Genomic DNA, 18,575 nt, shown 5'->3' on the forward strand with positions numbered 1-18,575 from the left:
GGTATTTGGGATCTCCTTTAAAAATAAAGAAACATGTATTTTTTGTTTTTAGAAAATCCAGTTTATGGGGGAGGGGTGAAAAGGGTGAATTTTTAAAGTGAGTGTATCTATATCTCAAAACTATTAAAGTTTACAGATGTAAAAATCGGTATTTAGAATCTCCTTTAAAAATAAAGAGACACGTACTTTTGTTTTCGGTAAATCCCAATAGGAAGGGTGAAAAAGGGTGAAAAAAGGATTGAATGCCTTTAATGAGGATACTTATATCTCAGAAACAGAAGATATTACAGAGCTGAGAATTGGTATTTGGGATCTCCTTTAAAAATAAAGAAACATGTATCTTTTTGTTTTTGGAAAATCCAATTAATGGGGGTGAAAAGGGGGGTGAATTTTTAAAATGAGTATATATTATATATATCTCAAAACTTTTAAAGTGTACAGATGTAAAAATTGGTATTTAGAATCCCCTTTAAAAATAAAGAAACACATATTTTTTGTTTTCAGAATATGCCAATAGGAGGGGTGAAAAGGGTGAAAAATGGGTTGATTGCCTTAAATGAGGATACTTATGTCTCAGAAACAGAAGACATTACAGATCTGAAAATTGGTATTTGGGATCTCCTTTGAAAATACAGAAACATGTATTTTTTTGTTTTTGGAAAATCCAATTAATGGGGATTAAACAGGAGTGACAAATTGGGGTGAATTGTTAGAAAGACTACTGTATATACACAGTATATCTAAGAAATGCAAAATGTTACAGGCGTAACAATTGGTATTTGGAATCTCCTGTAAAAGTAAAGAAACATAGGTATTTAGAAGATCCTTCACTATTAAAGAAACAAGTATTTTTTAATGGAAAATTCACTTGGGGGGGGGGGGGAGTGTGTAAGGAAGTGAAAAAAAGTGAATTATTTTTATGGGGATACTTATATCTCAGAACTGAAGGTAACAAACGTGAATATTGGTATTTGGGATCTCCTTTAAACATACGAAAACACGCCTTCTTTTTTTTTTTTTTTTTTGGTGGGAGGGGGGTACATCAACTTAACGGTGGTGGGGTGAAAAAGGAGTTGAGACCAATTGATTTTACTGTTCATAGTGTACTTATTCTGATCATAAACTGATCATTTTTAATCTTTCTTGTGTTAGTTTTCAAGAACCATCTTTTCCTTTGGAGAACATAAAGTTAGATTACAGTAGATATTCCTGGCATATAAATAAAGATTTAAACACGTTTGAAATAAACAATAGAAATGATATTGACCGTGCAATTGTTCACCTCTATAATAAGGTCAATAATGCATGGAAGTATATCATTCGTGTCGCCAGAAATCTCATACACTTGCCTACACGCGACGAAGATGCTGGTCACATTGTCAACAATGACAATGGCAGCAGATGTAATTTACCGCCAAGTAGCAGTCTTGCATTTTGCTGTGGGTTCTGGACCATCAATAATAAAATTAATAATAATAATAATAATGATGATGATGATGATGATGAAAACCTAAATTCAACTAATATCATCCACCCTAATAATAATAATAATAATAATAATAATAATAATAATAATAATAATAATAATAATAATGATGATAATAATAATAATGTTCTGGACTGTCGACAAAATGTGTGGACTGTGCTGGAAACGGGTCCTGGCTGGGTAATGACTACGATTGCAGTCCAACTGCAGGTTCAGTACTGCCAAGGCACCCAAGACGACACCACGTCGGATCTCCTCAAGGATTTGATCCATATTAAAAATGCTTATAGGAAAAGGTGGAAAAGATGTAGGGACCCCATTGACTGGGTGGAATACCTGGACCTAGCCCGGGAAGTACAAAATGGATTACTGGAAAGAAAGATTGAAAAATGGGAGGAACTTTCGCGTAATCTCTCAGAAAACGAGTCAGATCACGAATTTTGGCGGATTCTCTCAGAAAATGAGTTAGATCGTGAATTTCGGCAGATTATATATTAAACGTTAAGCATTCAATTATAAATTTCATTATAATACCGTAGCAAAGCATGGGTATCTTGCTAATCTTATGGGTAAATGGTAGAAATTGACATGATTAAAAATATGAGCCAGGAACAATAACTTAAAACACTAGCTTAAAAGTTCTCTTTTTCTTAGAATATAGTACCATTTCCTTTTTAAATGAGTAAGGTCTTATATGAAGTGAAAGTCCTCTTGATGAAAGTTCACAGAGTTTTGAAATGTAGGATAAAAATGTTGGAGCTTCAGTCTAAAAAACATTTTCAAAACACTGATTGAAATATTGGTCATTAAAATTGTGTGGTGTTTTTTCTTCCAATAACTTAACACATTTTAAAATGACGTAACAAGTTTTAAATCTGGAAAGAACGTGAACATTTTTCAAGCTCCGTTTTCCATGGTAAAAAGCAGGTCTTCTCTAACTAAAAATAATCCCTAGCAAAGCTATGGCTGGAGTTGGTTTTAGGAGGATGATTTTTTTTTTTTTTTTTTTGTGTTCATATATTAAAGATGACTGACAATATAGAAGAGTTTTAAACCAAAGTAAATTTAACCTTTATTAACATTTGATATCATTACAACTTTTAAAATAAAATCAGCCTTGAAAGTTTCCACAACAGGTAGCTGTAACTATGACAAAGGGGACTTGACATATTTTTATAATACTGGAAGTATTGTGTATACATGAATAATTTCCATATCCTAAGTTAAGAAAGGGAAAGTTTGAAAAATAAAGTTTTTGTAATTGTATAGCTTTGTTAAACAGTTATACTGAAAACTGTAAATACTCCAGTACAATAAATATATCTGCATTAGCACTTTGTGAGAGAAAATACAAATCTCCTTGATGTAAACCAATGACAAATCTGTTGAAAATCGTTGGGTAATGTTGTGCAGTGCTAGTTTTCCTGAAATTATTTCATTTTTTCCCTTTTGTTTTACGTCGCACCGACACAGATAGCTCTTATGGCGATGAAGGGATAGGAAAGGTGTAGGAGTGGGAAGGAAGCGGCCGTGGCCTTAATTAAGGTACAGCTCCAGCATTTGCCTGGTGTGAAAATGGGAAACCACGGAAAACCATTTTCAGGGTTGCCAACAGTGGGGTTCGAACCCACTAACTCCTGGATGCAAGCTCACAGCCGCGCGCCCCTAACCACATGACCAATTCACCCAGTATTATTTCATTTAAAAGCATATGTGAGCCACCCATAGCTAGCCTTACAACCTGAAATTTTTAACTCTCTTGCTATTGCTATAGCTTTTAATTAACACATTTCATTCGTGACCGCACAAGCAAACTCTCATTTCAGTCATATTTCAGTCATATTCATATATCTTGTTTTTTGTCCATGAAGTGCCTGGAGCTTACTGTTTGTACGTTCAAGATGAGCTTTATTTTTCCTTTAAACCTGTATGGAACCCTCATCCACATTGTCCTTTCTTTCTGCAGCCCATTTACCCATTTAATCTGCTTGTTTTACATCCTTAGCCATGAATGACCTGTGCCGAGAACTTCTTAATCATGTGTTACTACTTAAACTGACTCCACATAAATGACGCTACATGTACACATCACCTTTCTCGCTATGGGGGGAACTGAGTTGCCAACAGAAACAGCGCAACAATAACAACTTTTAGATTACTATATGTCAGGAGCACTCTATCAACCCTGATGCAAATAATGCCCACACCCTAAATTTTCACTGCCATATTTTGAAAATAAAACATCTGCCAACAAAACTATATTAGACCGGGCGAGTTGGCCGTGCGGTTAGGGGCACGCGGCTGTGAGCTTGCATCTGGGAGTGGGTTTGAATCCCTCTGTCAGCAGCCCTGAAGATGGTTTTCCATGGTTTCCCATTTTTACACAAGGTAAATGCCGGGGCTGTACCTTAATTAAGGCCACGGCCGCTTCCTTCCAACTCCTAGGCTTTTCCTATCCCATCGTCGCCATAAGACCTATCTGTGTCGGTGCAAGGTAAAGCCACTAGCAAAAAAAAAAGAGGCTATGTTGGTCTGGTCTGTATGTGAAGAGTGAGAGATGATGTTGATTTTCATCTGCATCAGAATGCTTAGTATCATGCATTGTTTGAGTTAATTCATTTGTTCAGGCATTGCCATTGCCTCCATTTCATTTCTATTGGCAGGTATTTCATCTCACCCAAGTAACCTGTCAGCAACAATGACTACAGTTCAGAATAAACTCTCACACCAAAATATGCAAAAAAAAAAATTAAATACTTTTTATCAGGTTGATAATCTGGCAACTATTTAGTTTCAATTTTATTTGGTCATGGGCCATGTTGGAGTGTAGATTTAAATGTCATGTATTATTACTCTAATATCAATTATGGAATAAAAAATCAGTGTGGAAAGGAGTAAGACAATGGTGTTGATCAGAGAAGAAAGGGAAGGGAAAAGAACCATAAAAATAACAGGGGGAAACTTGAAAGTGTGGAGAGTTTCAAGTACTTGGGAAGCAAACTGATGCAGGATGCAGGGCTAGACATGGAAATCAGTAAAAGGATTCACCAAGGAAATGCATTCCACCAGAGTGTGAGAAACCTGGTGTGGAGGAAGAAGTACCAATGAAGTGCAAAGAGGTTGTACTACTGCTCAACACTGACATATACAGCAAGAAACCTGGACATTCACAAAAATACAGGAGAATAAAATTCAGGCAAGTGAAAGAAACTTTTTAAGAAGTATGATAGGAAAGACAAGAAGGGACAGGGTAAGAAATGAGGACATCAGAAAGGAAACCAGAGAGGAAATGGCTTTAATAATAATAATAATAATAATAATAATAATAATAATAATAATGATGATGATGATGATGATGATGATGATGATGATAATAATAATAATAATAATGATGAAAACCTACAACCTATTTTCCAGTCAGTGACCAGGTCAGGGATGGAATGAACGAAGCCCCCATCTTCCGGCGACGATAGGAATTGTGCCGGCTGCCGAGGCCTGTCACACTCCTCTGGGGCAATGATTAATGACTGACAGATGAAATGAAATGATAGTGGAGAGTGTTGCTGAAATGAAAGATGACAGAGAAAACCGGAGTACCCAGAGAAAAACCTGTCCCGCCTCCGCTTTGTCCAGCACAAATCTCACATGGTGTGACCAGGATTTGAACCACGGAACCCAGCGGTGAGAGACCGATGTGCTGCCGCCTGAGTCACAGAGGCTCTCAATAATAATAATAATAATAATAATAATAATAATAATAATAATAATAATAATAATAATAATAATAATAATAATAATCATAATAATAATAATAATAATAAAGCTGTAGTACTTGCTGACAAGTACACTGTTCTGTATCCATACAATGCCTCTGACCCACATACAAATCACCAAGTATCCCTGCAGGAGAAAGAAAGGACATGGCGAGAGAAGACCCTCCACGGAAAATACTACAGCAATATAAACCAACAGAGCATAGACAGAATGCGTCGTGTATGTGGTTACAAAGTGGGCGCTTATTTGGGGAGACAGAGGGATTTGCAGTTGCTATACAAGACCAAATAATAGCTACAAACAATTACAAAATGTACATCATCAAAGACACCAGCGTACTCTCTGACAAATGCAGACGATGCTCCGTTCATCTCGAGACCATTAACCATATCACTGTAGGCTGCCCAGTACTTGCCCCCGTAGAATACACGAGACGACACAATCATGTCTCGGGAATCATACACCAGGCACTTGCTCAGGAAAACCAATTAATTCAGGAGCGTATTCCTTATTACAAGTACCATCCAACACCATTCCTGGAGAACGAGTCGATTAAGCTTTATTGGGACACTGCTGTAGTGACAGACAAAACAGTCAACCATAACAGGCCAGACATCATACTGGTAAACAAGAAAACTGGGACGACTTTCATTATTGACATCGCTATCCCCAATGACACCAACATTGACAGGAAGTACAGTGAAAAAATATCCAAGTACAAAGAACTTGCAGAAGAGATAAAGAGGATCTGGAAGATGAAACTGGTATGAATAGTCCCTGTGATTCTGTCAGTCAACAGCCTCATTCCACACACACTTCACAAGAGTCTGCGAGAACTGGGTCTTCCACCGAACATCTACAAAATTATGCAACATTCTGTCCTCCTGTCAACATGCAACATTGTGCGATCGTTCCTCTCACAAGAATGAAGATCCCGTAATCTACAGTTTTGTATATACCTATACATCAAAGTTTGTATTATAATGTGTAAATACTTTAATTATGTAAGGCACTTAGTGCATCCCGTGCCCCATTACTACCCATATTTCCTGTGGAGAAGTGTATGAATAATAATAATAAGAAGAAGAATACCATAATCTGTTTACCCTTCAGGGTCAGTTTTTCCCTCAGGAGGATGACCAGTACCTTGCCCAGGCGGCCTCACCTGCTATGCTGAACAGGGGCCTTGTGGAGGGATGGGAAGATTGGAAGAGATAGACAAGGAAGTAGGAAGGAAGCGACCGTGGTCTGAAGTTAGGTACCATCCCGGCATTTGCCTGGAGGAGAAGGGGGAAACCACGGAAAACCACTTCGAGGATGGCTGAGGTGGGAATCAAACCCACCTCTACTCAGTTGACCTCCCGAGGCTGAGTGGACCCTGTTCCAGCCCGCGTACCACTTTTTAAATTTCGTGGCAGAGCCATGAATCGAACTCGGGCCTCCGGGGGTGGCAGCTAATCACACTAACCACTACACCACAGAGGCGGACAATAATAATAATAATAATAATAATAATAATAATAATAATAATAATAATAATAATAATAATAATAATGTTATTTGCTTTACATTCCACTAACTTCTTTTACAGTTTTCGGAGATGCTGAGGTGCCAGAAATTTGTCCCACAGGAGTTCTTTTATGTGCCAGTAAATCTACTGACACGAGGCTGACGTATTTGAGCACCTTCAGATATCACCGGACTGAGCCAGGATCGAACCTGCCAAGTTGGGGTCAGAAGGCCAATGCTGGAAAGGCTTTACGACAGACTGGAGAAGGATAAACTTAGATGGTTTGGACATTTTAAGAGGGTGGAAGAGGGAAGGATGCCAAAGGTAATGAAGGAGGCCCAGTTAGGAGGGGGAGGGCAAGAGCCCCTGGATTGTAACATAGTTAAGGAGGAGCAATGGTGGTTGAATAGAGGAAGATGGAAAGATGCCATAAACATCTCAACCAGCGAGAGCTGGGCAAGGGAAATGGATGATGATGATGATGATGCGGATGATGAAGAACAGAGATTTACCTATGCAATCATGGTCTTGACCTCATGTTATAAAAACACACTTTATCAAATTTTGCACTCGAAATATATGATAAGAATTTCATGCTAATTTTTATTTATAAAATGAATGTTAAAATACATATGTTTCTCAATTATTGATGCTTTAGAAATTTCTGTTTCCAAGTGTTCCAATTTCATAAATATCTGGATATTCTTGTTTTATTTTTACAGAAACACAAGAGTACCATGCCGTTCACTGCCTCATATAGACTTGAATGCATGGCGAGAGACTGTACAGGGTTGTCATATTGGTGGAAGATCCATTGCAGTTGGAGAGACAGCATTTCCTTCACCATGCACAAGTTGCATTTGTACTTCAGAAGGGGTGAGTTAATTCCTACTGTAATAGGTTCCCCAATATCTTAAGTGTTCAAACTTATATAACTCAAAAATACAACTTGAGGTGTTGAATTATGTCTAAGAAGTGATATTATGGATGCAGAATTTTTCTCATGGAACTGGAGTGTTTATTGTAGAGACAGGATGGGAGCGGTATGAGGGGAGTATTCATACTGGTGAAAGAAGAATTTGTAAGCTACTACAAAAAAAAGTCTGAGGATGAGAAAAAAAGAAATTCTAGTTGTAAGGCTCATCTCAAAAGATAATAGACAACTTAATATTTTTGGGAGGTACAGACCTGGAAAGGGTTGCACTGATGTTTATGTGGAATTATTTGTTAAGATAATCTGCTGTGTGGGAAACGACACAGAAAGAAATGTAATTGTAGTGGGTGATCTCAATTTATCAAATGTTAACTGGAAAGGGTGCTACAAATGACAGAAATCATGACTAATGAATGGTAAATAAGTTAATCTGGGAAAGACAACTGTATCAGAAAATTATGGAACCTACTAGAGGAAAAATATACTTAACATGGTGGATAAAACCAATTTTCTCTATGGAGAAACTGAAGTGAGGTATAAATGCTCGGGTAAGAAAGCTAGCAGGAGCAGGAGTCTAGGGAACAGACAGAGAGCAGCGGCTTACCTTGTAAGACTGCATGGATAGAGTACACATAAAATAAAAACATGGAACCAAAATTTTCGGTTGCAGCCTTCGTCAGTGGAGGACAGAATGATGATGGTCATTGTTGGCAAGTGGACGCTGTATGAGATGATGGGAGTGGGTGGACAAACAAACAAGAGAATGAAAAGGAAAAAAAAAAAAGGAGTAGTTATCTTATGTTAAGGCAGGGTGCTTCCCTGGACCTGAGCACCAGTTGATGTCCCACTCTAGAATTTCTAAGGGCAAGAGTGTGGGAAATAGGGGGCTAAATGTTTGAGCACTTTAACTGTGAAACATTAATTTAAAATTGTTTGATGGTGTCTGGTGCGAATGGGCACTGGAAGATCTAGCTAGAGGTTTGCAGGTACTGCGGTGGCTGCATATACGTTTAGCTAGTGTGTAGCTAGTTAAGCCAATGTAGAAAGCTGGGTAGAGTCTGAAGCTGGTAGATAATGTCTGAAATACAGTTATGATGACCTTGTATGGGGTGATGCTGCTGGTTAAAGTGGCGCGTGGTCTACATAAACAGCAGTTTTACAGTGGCCGTGTTTACAGGGGAAAGAGCCAGATGGGTATGGTTCATAATGAGTGAGAATGTTTTCAAAGTTAAGTGGGTGCCTGAAAATGACTGTGGGGCTTCTTGGAAGAAGACCCTGGGTGTGTGTGAGGGTAAGAGAAGATAGAATGCTTGTTTTAAAATGTGATTTAGTTTGTGTAGACTAGGATGATATGCGGTTAGGTTGCTTAGGGACTCTGGGGATAGATTTGATGTGTACAGAGGTGTTGATTCTGCTATCCTGCAGGTGGAGGTCAGCGTCAAGGAAAGTGAGAGATGTGGGGAAGATCTTCCAAGTGAAACACTGTAATTCAGGTTGAGGTGGTGTAGGATTGAGTCAAGTAGGCTTGCTTTATGGTCCTCAAACATTTACCCTCTACTTCCCACCCTCTCGCCCTTAGAGATTCCAAAATGGAACATCAACTGGTGTTCAGGTCCAGGGGAACATCCGGCCTTAGTATTAGCTAACTGCTCTGTTTTTCCATTTTCTTGTCTGTTTGTCCCCCCACACTCACTCCCATCATCTCACACAGCATCTACTTGCCAACAGTGATCATCATCATTCTGTCCTCCACTGACGAATTCTGCAGCCAAAAATTCTGGACCCATATTTTTCTTTTATGGTATCTACGCAGTCTTACATGGTGAGTTGCTTCACTCCATTTGTTTTCTAGACGTATAAACATGAAGTGAGGTATAAGCGACCATGAAGCTGTTTTTGTGATAGTTAAAAATAAATGTGACAGAAAGGAAGGATGTAAAAGTAGTTGTAATGTGCAATACCATACGGTTGATAAGAAAGGCATGGGGGACTCTTTATAAAAGTAATTATGATCAGTGCAAAAAGAGTAAATAAAAATGTGTGAAAACAGTTATGTATTGCCTTGACAGGAAAATAAAGAGATTAAGAAGGAAGTACAGATTAAAAAGAAGCAGAGTTAGGCATGGTTGTGAAAGTAAGGAGAAATTGAAGGAAATTACTAGAAAAATGATGAGCTAAGAATAACATGATGGCAAACATAATTTTGGCAGTCATATGAATTTTTGGGAAAAATGGAAGGGTATGTATAGTTACCTGAGGTAGAAACAAGTTCCAGGAACGACATTCCAGATCTCATTAATGAAGAAGGGGATTATATATGTGAAGACTTACAGAAAGCAGAAGTATTTACTCTGCAGTATATAAAGATAGTTGTATTTAAGGATAATGTCCAGGTGGAACAGATTACTAATACTGGTGATGTACTGATATTTACTTATAATGATATTTACAAAAGGATACAAAAGTTGTTGTTGTAACCTATGCCTTTATTGGGAAGTAACTCCAATACAAAACTGATATCTCTAGACAACAGTAATATACAAATAACATTAATAAAGCTAGAAAAGCAGCTGGGATTAATAAGATTTCTAGGGATATGCTAAAGGCAATGGATTGGAATAGTGTGCCATACCTGAAATATTTTTTATTACTGTTTGCATGAAGGAGTATATGAACAGAGAGTTTCAATAGCAGCCTGATTGTACAAGGGAAACAGTGATTTAAAAAAAATATAAAGCAGATAATTACAGGCCAGTCAGCTTGACATGTGTTGCTTGTAAGCTCTGGGAAAGCATTCTTCATGATTATATTAGCAAAATTACTAACTAGTTTGATAGAAGGTGGTTCAGGTTCCAGAAAAAAGGGTGGTTGAATGGGTGGCTGAATTTTTAGAAAATCAAACTCAGAGCATTAGAATAGGTGAAGTATTATTATCTGATCATATAATGGTTAAGATAAGGATCCTGCAGGATAGTATTAATGGACCTTTATGTTTTTTTAAATGTATAGAGGTTGTATGGGAGATAAGTACCAGTATAGACATTTTTTCACCTGGTTCTTGGTAGGCCCTGAATACATATGATATTAAAATAATGTCCTAATTCAAGAATTTAAAATGTTGAGAATTTGATGCCTGTAGCTCAGGTGAAAGATTGAGTATTATCTGCACACTTTATCTTGGTGCATTTACACCCTAGTGCTGAATCAGTCGACCTCGGCGATCTTCGATATTCGTACTGGCAACCTTTGAAACACAAACTATGAATCGCTTAAGCATCGTTGTACGACATCTGGCGTACACTTTACGTACTAGTACTGTTGTTGTTTACACAACAAAGCCAAAGTATAGAATTCATGCTAGGAACAAGATTCGCATCGAGAAATGTTTTATAATGTTGTATAATGTGTATGTGACATAGCTGTTGGCTTAAGATGATAACGGTTTAGAAATTTCATATCGATCGATCATATTCTTGATTCAATTCAGATTTCATTTTCATTCAGTTGGCAGCACCAGGCAGCACTATCGATACCGGGACAGCTCCCTCCTTACTCCTCACCCCCGTACACAAATGCTCCAAGATAAAGTGTGCGGATAATAGGTGCTTTAAATTCTATTTAACATTTCATCAATACTGGATCTAAAGTCAATGATTCTGTGTATCCATTTGTTCATTTTCTATCGCACAGTATGATTGATTTGTAGCTTATGGATTTTTAAAACAATTTGTAACAAGGAAGGTGAAGTAGGTACATTGTACAATGCACTTCTATTTAATTCATCCCCATAACCATTTATAAAATAGAAAGATAGAAAAAAGAATGGCTATTATTATTTTACACTGGCAAGTCAAAAATCATGGGATAGCAGTATGTGATAAAGTAAAGTGGTGCTACCACCCCAGGAGCTTTAGAATGCTTTAATTGTGAGAAACCGACATGACATTGAGGTTGAAGATTGGCCAGATGCTCATGGCAACATACCAGGAGTTCAAGAACTGCCATGTTATCAGATTTGTAACTCTGGCTCACATTACAGCCAAATTACAGTACATTACATTATATTACACTAGCAAATGTATCCACGCTTTTCTACGGTATTCTACATTGTATACAGATTTGTACGCAAATTACTGTACATGCAGTGAGTGAGATTTTATTAAATTGCATGTCTCTTAGCGTTGTCGAAGAAACGCCATGGGGAGGTCCCCATGTTTTTCTCCGTGTAAGGTGTGAAAAGTGGAGTTGTCATGATAACAGTAGGCTCACTTGGCTACTGCATTCACAATGGGAAGTTTCATTATAATGGCAGGTCCCCTTGCCTACTGCCAGTCACAATCAATTTGGGGAGGTTTCGTTACAATGGCAGGCCCCCTTTCCTACTTCAGGACACATTCCAGTTGAGGAGTGTTTATTATAATGGCAGGCAACTTCCCTACTGCCAGTCAAAATTGAGTTTTGCTGTTATCATTAATATGACAGGCCCCTTTTCCTAATGTCAGTCACAATCAAGTTGGAGAGTTTTGATTATTATAGCAGGCCACTTTGCCTAATGCCAGTCATATTTTTGATGGGTAAATTTGTTTATAATTGCAGGCACCCTTGCCTTCTGCCAGTCAAATCAAGAAGGGAATTATTTGAAACTGACTTTCAACCTATTAGGTCGTGTTACGTACATTTAGTACGTGTTGAAAACGATTACAATGCGGTTGTGAAAATTCAATATTCATTGACTTGGCCCTTAACGGGCAACTTAAACGCACTCTACAGTGTGATGGTAGTAGTACCAGACCTGTAGCTCAGATCCTTTCCACCAGAACAAAGGTGGCCTAGGCCACCATAGTTCAATTGGTAGAGCAACCGATGTGAAATCGGGAGGTTGTGGGTTCGGATCCCACTGGTGTCTGGTTGGCCAGTTTTGTTCTGTACTTAACACGTCTTCAACACGTACTAAATGTACGTAACATGACCTAATAGGTTGAAATTCGGTTTCAATTACAATGCGGTCGTGAAAATTCAATATTCAAGGGAATTATTCATTACAATGGTAGGCCCTCCTTACTAATACCAGTTATACAGGAGTTGGAGGAGGAGCCCATTCCTACTGCCAGTCAAAGTAGATGCCCTCCTGCTGACAACCAATATCAATCTGCAAAATATTAATAATAATGGCAGGCACACCCTTTGTACATTGCTACAAATTGACTTCAATGAATACAAATAGATACTTGCAAGTATATGCACGTTTACAGTATTGTATACATTTAACTGCTGCTTAATGGAACATCATAACAACAAATGGATTGCACCATAACACATAAGACACCTCTTTTACCGACCTACACGTTAGATCCTATGACATTTTCTCCTTTCTCCTCCTTCCGTGGGGGTGAGTTAGTCTCCGCTAACTCATTTTGATAAATTTAATGGTGAATGTGAATCCCGAGGACAAACTCCTGCGCAAGAAAGGAAATAATTACATTTAAAGGAAGTTAATGTCCAAAATAAAATAAGAAGAAATAGTGCTTACCCTGAGACAGGTATCCCATTACGGGACCAACAGAGGAGCACGACCACTCCCAAGGATGGTCAAGAATCAAAGACCGGAGACTACCTCGCTCCCATGGAAGGAGCGTATGAGATTGAGAAACAGGAAATGGTGCAACCACCAAAGTAACCAATCAGGATACTGAATTTATCCTCGACTTTCATATTCACCAATTATATTTTATTTTTGCCAATGAGAAGCCTTTTCATTCTTGATGATCTAGAAAATTCTTTTACACAACAGGAAATATTCTACTAAAATCACACTTGTAGGTACACGCTGTTTCACAAGTTAGATACAACAAATTTCACATATTAATAATAATTTTTATACAACAACAAAATTTCCAAAACAATTTTTGTTTCTTTTAGTTCACAGGTCCAAACACGATAATATCTTATACAACATAAATAATTTTTAAAACAATTAATGAAGAAGTTGTTTCCCCACTGCTGTCTCAAATCCGGCCACAGTTACCAACTCTGGCGTTGAAATCGCCAATTAGTAAGAGCTTGTCTCTTGGTGGCACTTTGGTGATAGTAGTGCTCAGCAGGTTGTAGAATTGGTCTTTAGCTTCTACATCAGCATCCAAGGTGGAAACATATGCAGAGATGAGTGTCATAGATTTAGCTCCAGAAAGTGGGATTCGGAGAAACATAATTCTTTCGCTAATAGCGGTTGGAGTTAGCTGATAATCATTCACCAATGTGGTCTTCACAGCAAATCCAACACCATGAATGCGGTGTTCTCCCTCTTCTTTTCCCTTCCAGAAGATTGTGTAACCTGAGCTGAACTCTGTAAGTTTACCTTCACTGGACAGTCTGATGTCACTTAAGGCAGCAATATCAATGTTCATTCATCCAAGCTCATGGGTGACAAGCGCTGTTCTCCTCTCAGATCTATTATTGTCTTTCAAATCAAGTAGGGTTCGAACATTCCAGGTTCCTATAATCGAAGTTTTAGTAATCTTCGTTTTTCAATTGCATAAGGGGTGACCCGCTGGGTGCGGCCTCGCAGCCGGCTGAGAGTGTGACTACCGAAGTTTAGCCCACATTTTCTAGGACCTTCCCCAATCAGGGTGGGCAGCGGTGATCCTAAATAGGCCTGCCCAAACACAGATGCAGGACCGAATTCCTGAGAAGTCACGGGGTCTCAGAAAGACGACCATCACACATTTGCTACCAACGTGGAGGCCTGAACTAGAGGCTTCCAGTTTCACCCAAAAACCTGTCTCCACCATCCTTATCCCATTGCCGTTGGAATTGAGTTGAAGGGTGTGACAGCAGGAAAAAGTGCCACAAGCAGGATTTTGTTTACGGTGGATCGCAGTTTGCAAGGACCTGACCCACACACTACTTGGAACTATACCCTGCGGCACAAATGAAATGCGACGACTTTCAACGGACTGCCACAAACTCGAAATACCAATGAGTTGTGCCTTCATAGCCAGTCCATCTGGCATGACCTCAACCGCCTCCACGACCCTTGAGAACCACAAAATGGAGGTTCCTCCATCCATTTTTCCGTTGTGCCAAATACACAGATGATGGGTTCCAGTGTCATTTCCTACACTGAGGAGACCATCACCCCACCCAAAGGGGCTCATCCACCTGAAGCAGTTGGCCTGTATGGGGGTGGGGGGGGTGTCGAGTTATTTACTGCCGCTCGACGTTAGCAGTTTTTACAGCTGGTTGCCAAGCCAGCCAACCCTCCTCATGTCCCATTCCGGACTTGGAGTGGACGATGCTGGAGTTATATATATATATAGATTGCTCCAAACCGACTTGCATTTATTAATATAGGTTATTAGAAGCATATCCAGCAGCTCAGTCCAGTTCTTTTTAGCTTCAGTCGGACATGACATCAGAATACCCTTCAGAGTGTTCTTAATAGAAGAATGACATTGAACACAGCCACTCATTTAGAAGACCACCACTTGTCAGTTACCAATGGCCATGACAGCTTACACGAGTGGGAGATGATCTCATTGTTGAAGTCGGGTCTCAAATGCAATATTCTGTATTGTTAACATTCTTATTCTTCTTGCTATAAATGCAGTTGACTTTCAGGTGCTCCCTTCAGTTCAGGTTCAGCAAGTACAAAGAGAGTAGTCTTTTCATTGGTGTACCAGTTAATACTGGTATAATGTCTTAAACCTGGAATATACTCAGGAGCAGGAACTGTAGTTATATCCATTCATGATTGTAGACAGTAAGTCAAAATATTCTGACAGCATGATTACCATCAATCAAACCTGTATGCACTGTTATCCAAATCACTAGTAAAGTATTTTGCTAAAGTTGACTTCCCATGGTGTCACAGAATAGGTACACATAAATTAATGTGGATTTTAATATTAAGAATTGAGAAGTATTTATTGATCAATCAACTGTAAAATCAAAAAACCTAAGGCCTAAACATGGGGGTGAATTGTGAAAACTTTTCACTATATTTTTTCATTTGTCTGGCTCCTTGGCAGCAGCCTTTGGTCCAGTGGGTTCCAGGTTCAATTCTTTGCTGAATGAGTGATTTTAGCCACATTTTGTTAATTCCTCTGGCTTAGGGATTAGATATTTGTGTTTATCTTAATACACAATTCTTCATGTATATACAACATTCCACATTGTCAATCACTGTAGAAACAATAATTGAATACATCTCTCCACATACTGTATAAGGTAGGTTGACATCAAGAAGGACATTTAGTCTTAAAATAGGACCGAGCCCACATGAACAACACAGATCAGGGTGTGAGGAAAGTGGTATAGAAAGAAAGATGTACTTTCTTGCATCTTTTTCCCTTTTCTTATAGATTTAATCATTACTAATTTGTATGTATATACTGTACAGTAATTGAAACCTAAACTCCATAGGTAATTTAACTGGCTTCAAAATTAAATTATAATGTTGAAAAGAAAAATCCATTGTTACAGGCCCAGTGTGCTTCTCTTCGAATCACAGACTGTGCGCAGCTCTTGAGGGAAGCAAATCGAGACGCCATCTTGCGAGATGAAGTCTGCACTGCACAATGTGGTTTCCTGCTGCAAACAGAAGATACTTCACCTTCAGTATCCGTGAGAAGCTCTGATCCTCTTGATGTTGTGTTTACGACTACAATCCTTCCTCCGCTCTCCATAGACTCGAGACCAGCAAGAGGTAGAAACCTACCTCCCATTGATCTGTTACCTCCACCACCAAGGCTACAACCTAACAGACCTTCACGGCCAGCAAACACATTCGGCCCCTTTAAGCTTTCAGACTTGCCCCCATTCATTGGCTGAAATATGTATGTATGTATGTATGTACATATGTATGTATGTGTGTATGTATTGCTCATAGTTCACTCTCATTGGAGAAATTTCTATTCGATTGGCAAGTCATTGATTACATTTGTGTATAAGTGAAAAATGACTAGCAGCGTTCATTATAAAAATCTCAAATGAAATTTAATGAATGTATAAATGGAGCTAATTTAGTGTGAAAAGGACATGCAACTACTGTATTCTGAGGTTCACTGAGTGCTCTGCGAATTGAACCTTCTGTTAACAAAATTCAGCCACTGTAGATATGAATATTTTGTCCATTAAGTGTAGGAGCATTCAATATGCATTTTAAATTAAATAAAATTTATGGACTCTTGTGCCATAGAACAAAAAAATGGGATGAAGATAAGTCATATTTGAGTTACCATAATAAAAGATAGAATGAAGAGGCAGAACATACAGCCATAGGTATTTTTTTGTTGTAATTTGGTTGCAAAGATTGTGACTGGACTTTTTAGAACTGGAATAATATCGGTACTACAATTACACTAAGAAATGCGTGAAATTCACAAGCTTCATTAAATATTGAAACACGTCTGAATTAGGAAGAATGTTAAATACTTTTAAGTACAGGTCTATTTCTTTGCAGTGCAGAAATATCAGCTGCGACTTCACAAGAAATTAATAGCTCCCTGTTGTTGTGCTGATTAAAGTATTGTAACTTCAAAGAAGTTTTGTATTATACTGTATATATATATATATATATATATTGCTGCATTTGTAAACTCTAATGTAGAAACTTTCTGATTCAAAACCTAGAGCAAAAGGTCAGGACAGATACCATTTCTTGATAGGAAATATAAACAAAGAAAGTGCCTGTGTGAAACTGGTAACCTCAATGCTGAATAAATCATATACCAATTCAGGATCACACATTTCAAAGATATGCATTCATAACACATATTAAAGAAAAATTAAGGATCAATGTAAATCATTCTAAGAAGAATATTACTAACGCTAGTCTGTACGTTATTACAATATTATGGACATGTGTATGTTCTGACTGCTCAAAAAGACAAACCCAGTGTTACATCTGGTGTTGAAATTATGACACATTTGCAGTTTAATGTGTCCTTGTGAATTTTGTAACATGTTTAATTAATCCTAAAAAACATTTACTCATGCTTCAAAACTTGTGTGGGTGTTTAACCTCCATGTAAATGTTTAGATCGTTCAGCAGTGATTTTCAGGTTAGTTGACATTCAACACGGAGAGAAATTGTACTCAGTACACCAAAGAGTACATACATCATAGGAAAAGACAAATAAAATACTCACTGATTATTCATGCATAAGTCTACTTTGTTGAATATCATCACACAAAAGAAAATCCGACCATCAGGATGTAAGAGCTAATGTAAGAAGTGTGTCTATTTTAAATGTTTGTTTTTTAAGTAAGAAGATTGTAAAAGAAGGCGACTGACTGACTGTTATAGAATTGTAAAGTTATTTATTGTTTTAATATACATAAGTTTTAAAATGTACAAAATGTAAAATTATAAAATAATAAACAAGTCATTCCTTGGTTATTCCTAATTTTATTCCCAAAATACTGGGCTAGAGTTTATAAATTCAGAGAATGTGTGTACCCTTCCCTTACTATACTAAAACAGTATAATTATTATTCACGGGATCTGTCAGTCATGGATGCAAAATCTCTAGAAATTACTACTATTTATACTCCAGGTATCACTACTGAAGGTACAGGGAAAAATGGAAAGACAGACCTAGCATTGAACTCTCTGTGTTTGCTTTTTAATCTTAATGTTTTCAATCCAAGAAGTGAACAAAATCTGAAAAGTGTAACCTTAAGCAGTTAATAACAAACATTAAATAAAAATAATTTAAAACATGGGAAAATATCACTTAAAAACATAATATACAAACAACTAAAATCAGATAAAATCAAAGACAACTAAAGATCAAGGATGTGGAAAGCAGAATGGACCCTACAAGGTGTGGGAATGTAAACTTTTGTGAACTGAACTTCAAATGAAGATT

At 37.8% G+C, this 18,575-nt stretch overlaps 1 protein-coding gene across 1 annotated transcript in view; it reads left to right on the plus strand.

The window, feature by feature from the left end:
• The window catches only part of LOC136875911 (uncharacterized), a 469,584-nt gene extending 451,481 nt beyond the window's left edge, over positions 1 to 18,103 (plus strand). Inside the window, exons 25-26 of the mRNA XM_068228250.1 lie at positions 7,493 to 7,646; positions 16,186 to 18,103. Of these exons, the coding sequence (XP_068084351.1) occupies positions 7,493 to 7,646; positions 16,186 to 16,533 (502 nt within the window). The 3' untranslated portion in view covers positions 16,534 to 18,103. The remainder of the gene's footprint in view (positions 1 to 7,492; positions 7,647 to 16,185) is intronic.
• The last annotated feature ends 472 nt before the right edge of the window (positions 18,104 to 18,575 follow it).

The sequence above is a fragment of the Anabrus simplex genome, chromosome 6 (assembly GCF_040414725.1).
Source record: "Anabrus simplex isolate iqAnaSimp1 chromosome 6, ASM4041472v1, whole genome shotgun sequence".
Taxonomy (NCBI): Eukaryota; Metazoa; Arthropoda; class Insecta; order Orthoptera; family Tettigoniidae; genus Anabrus; species Anabrus simplex.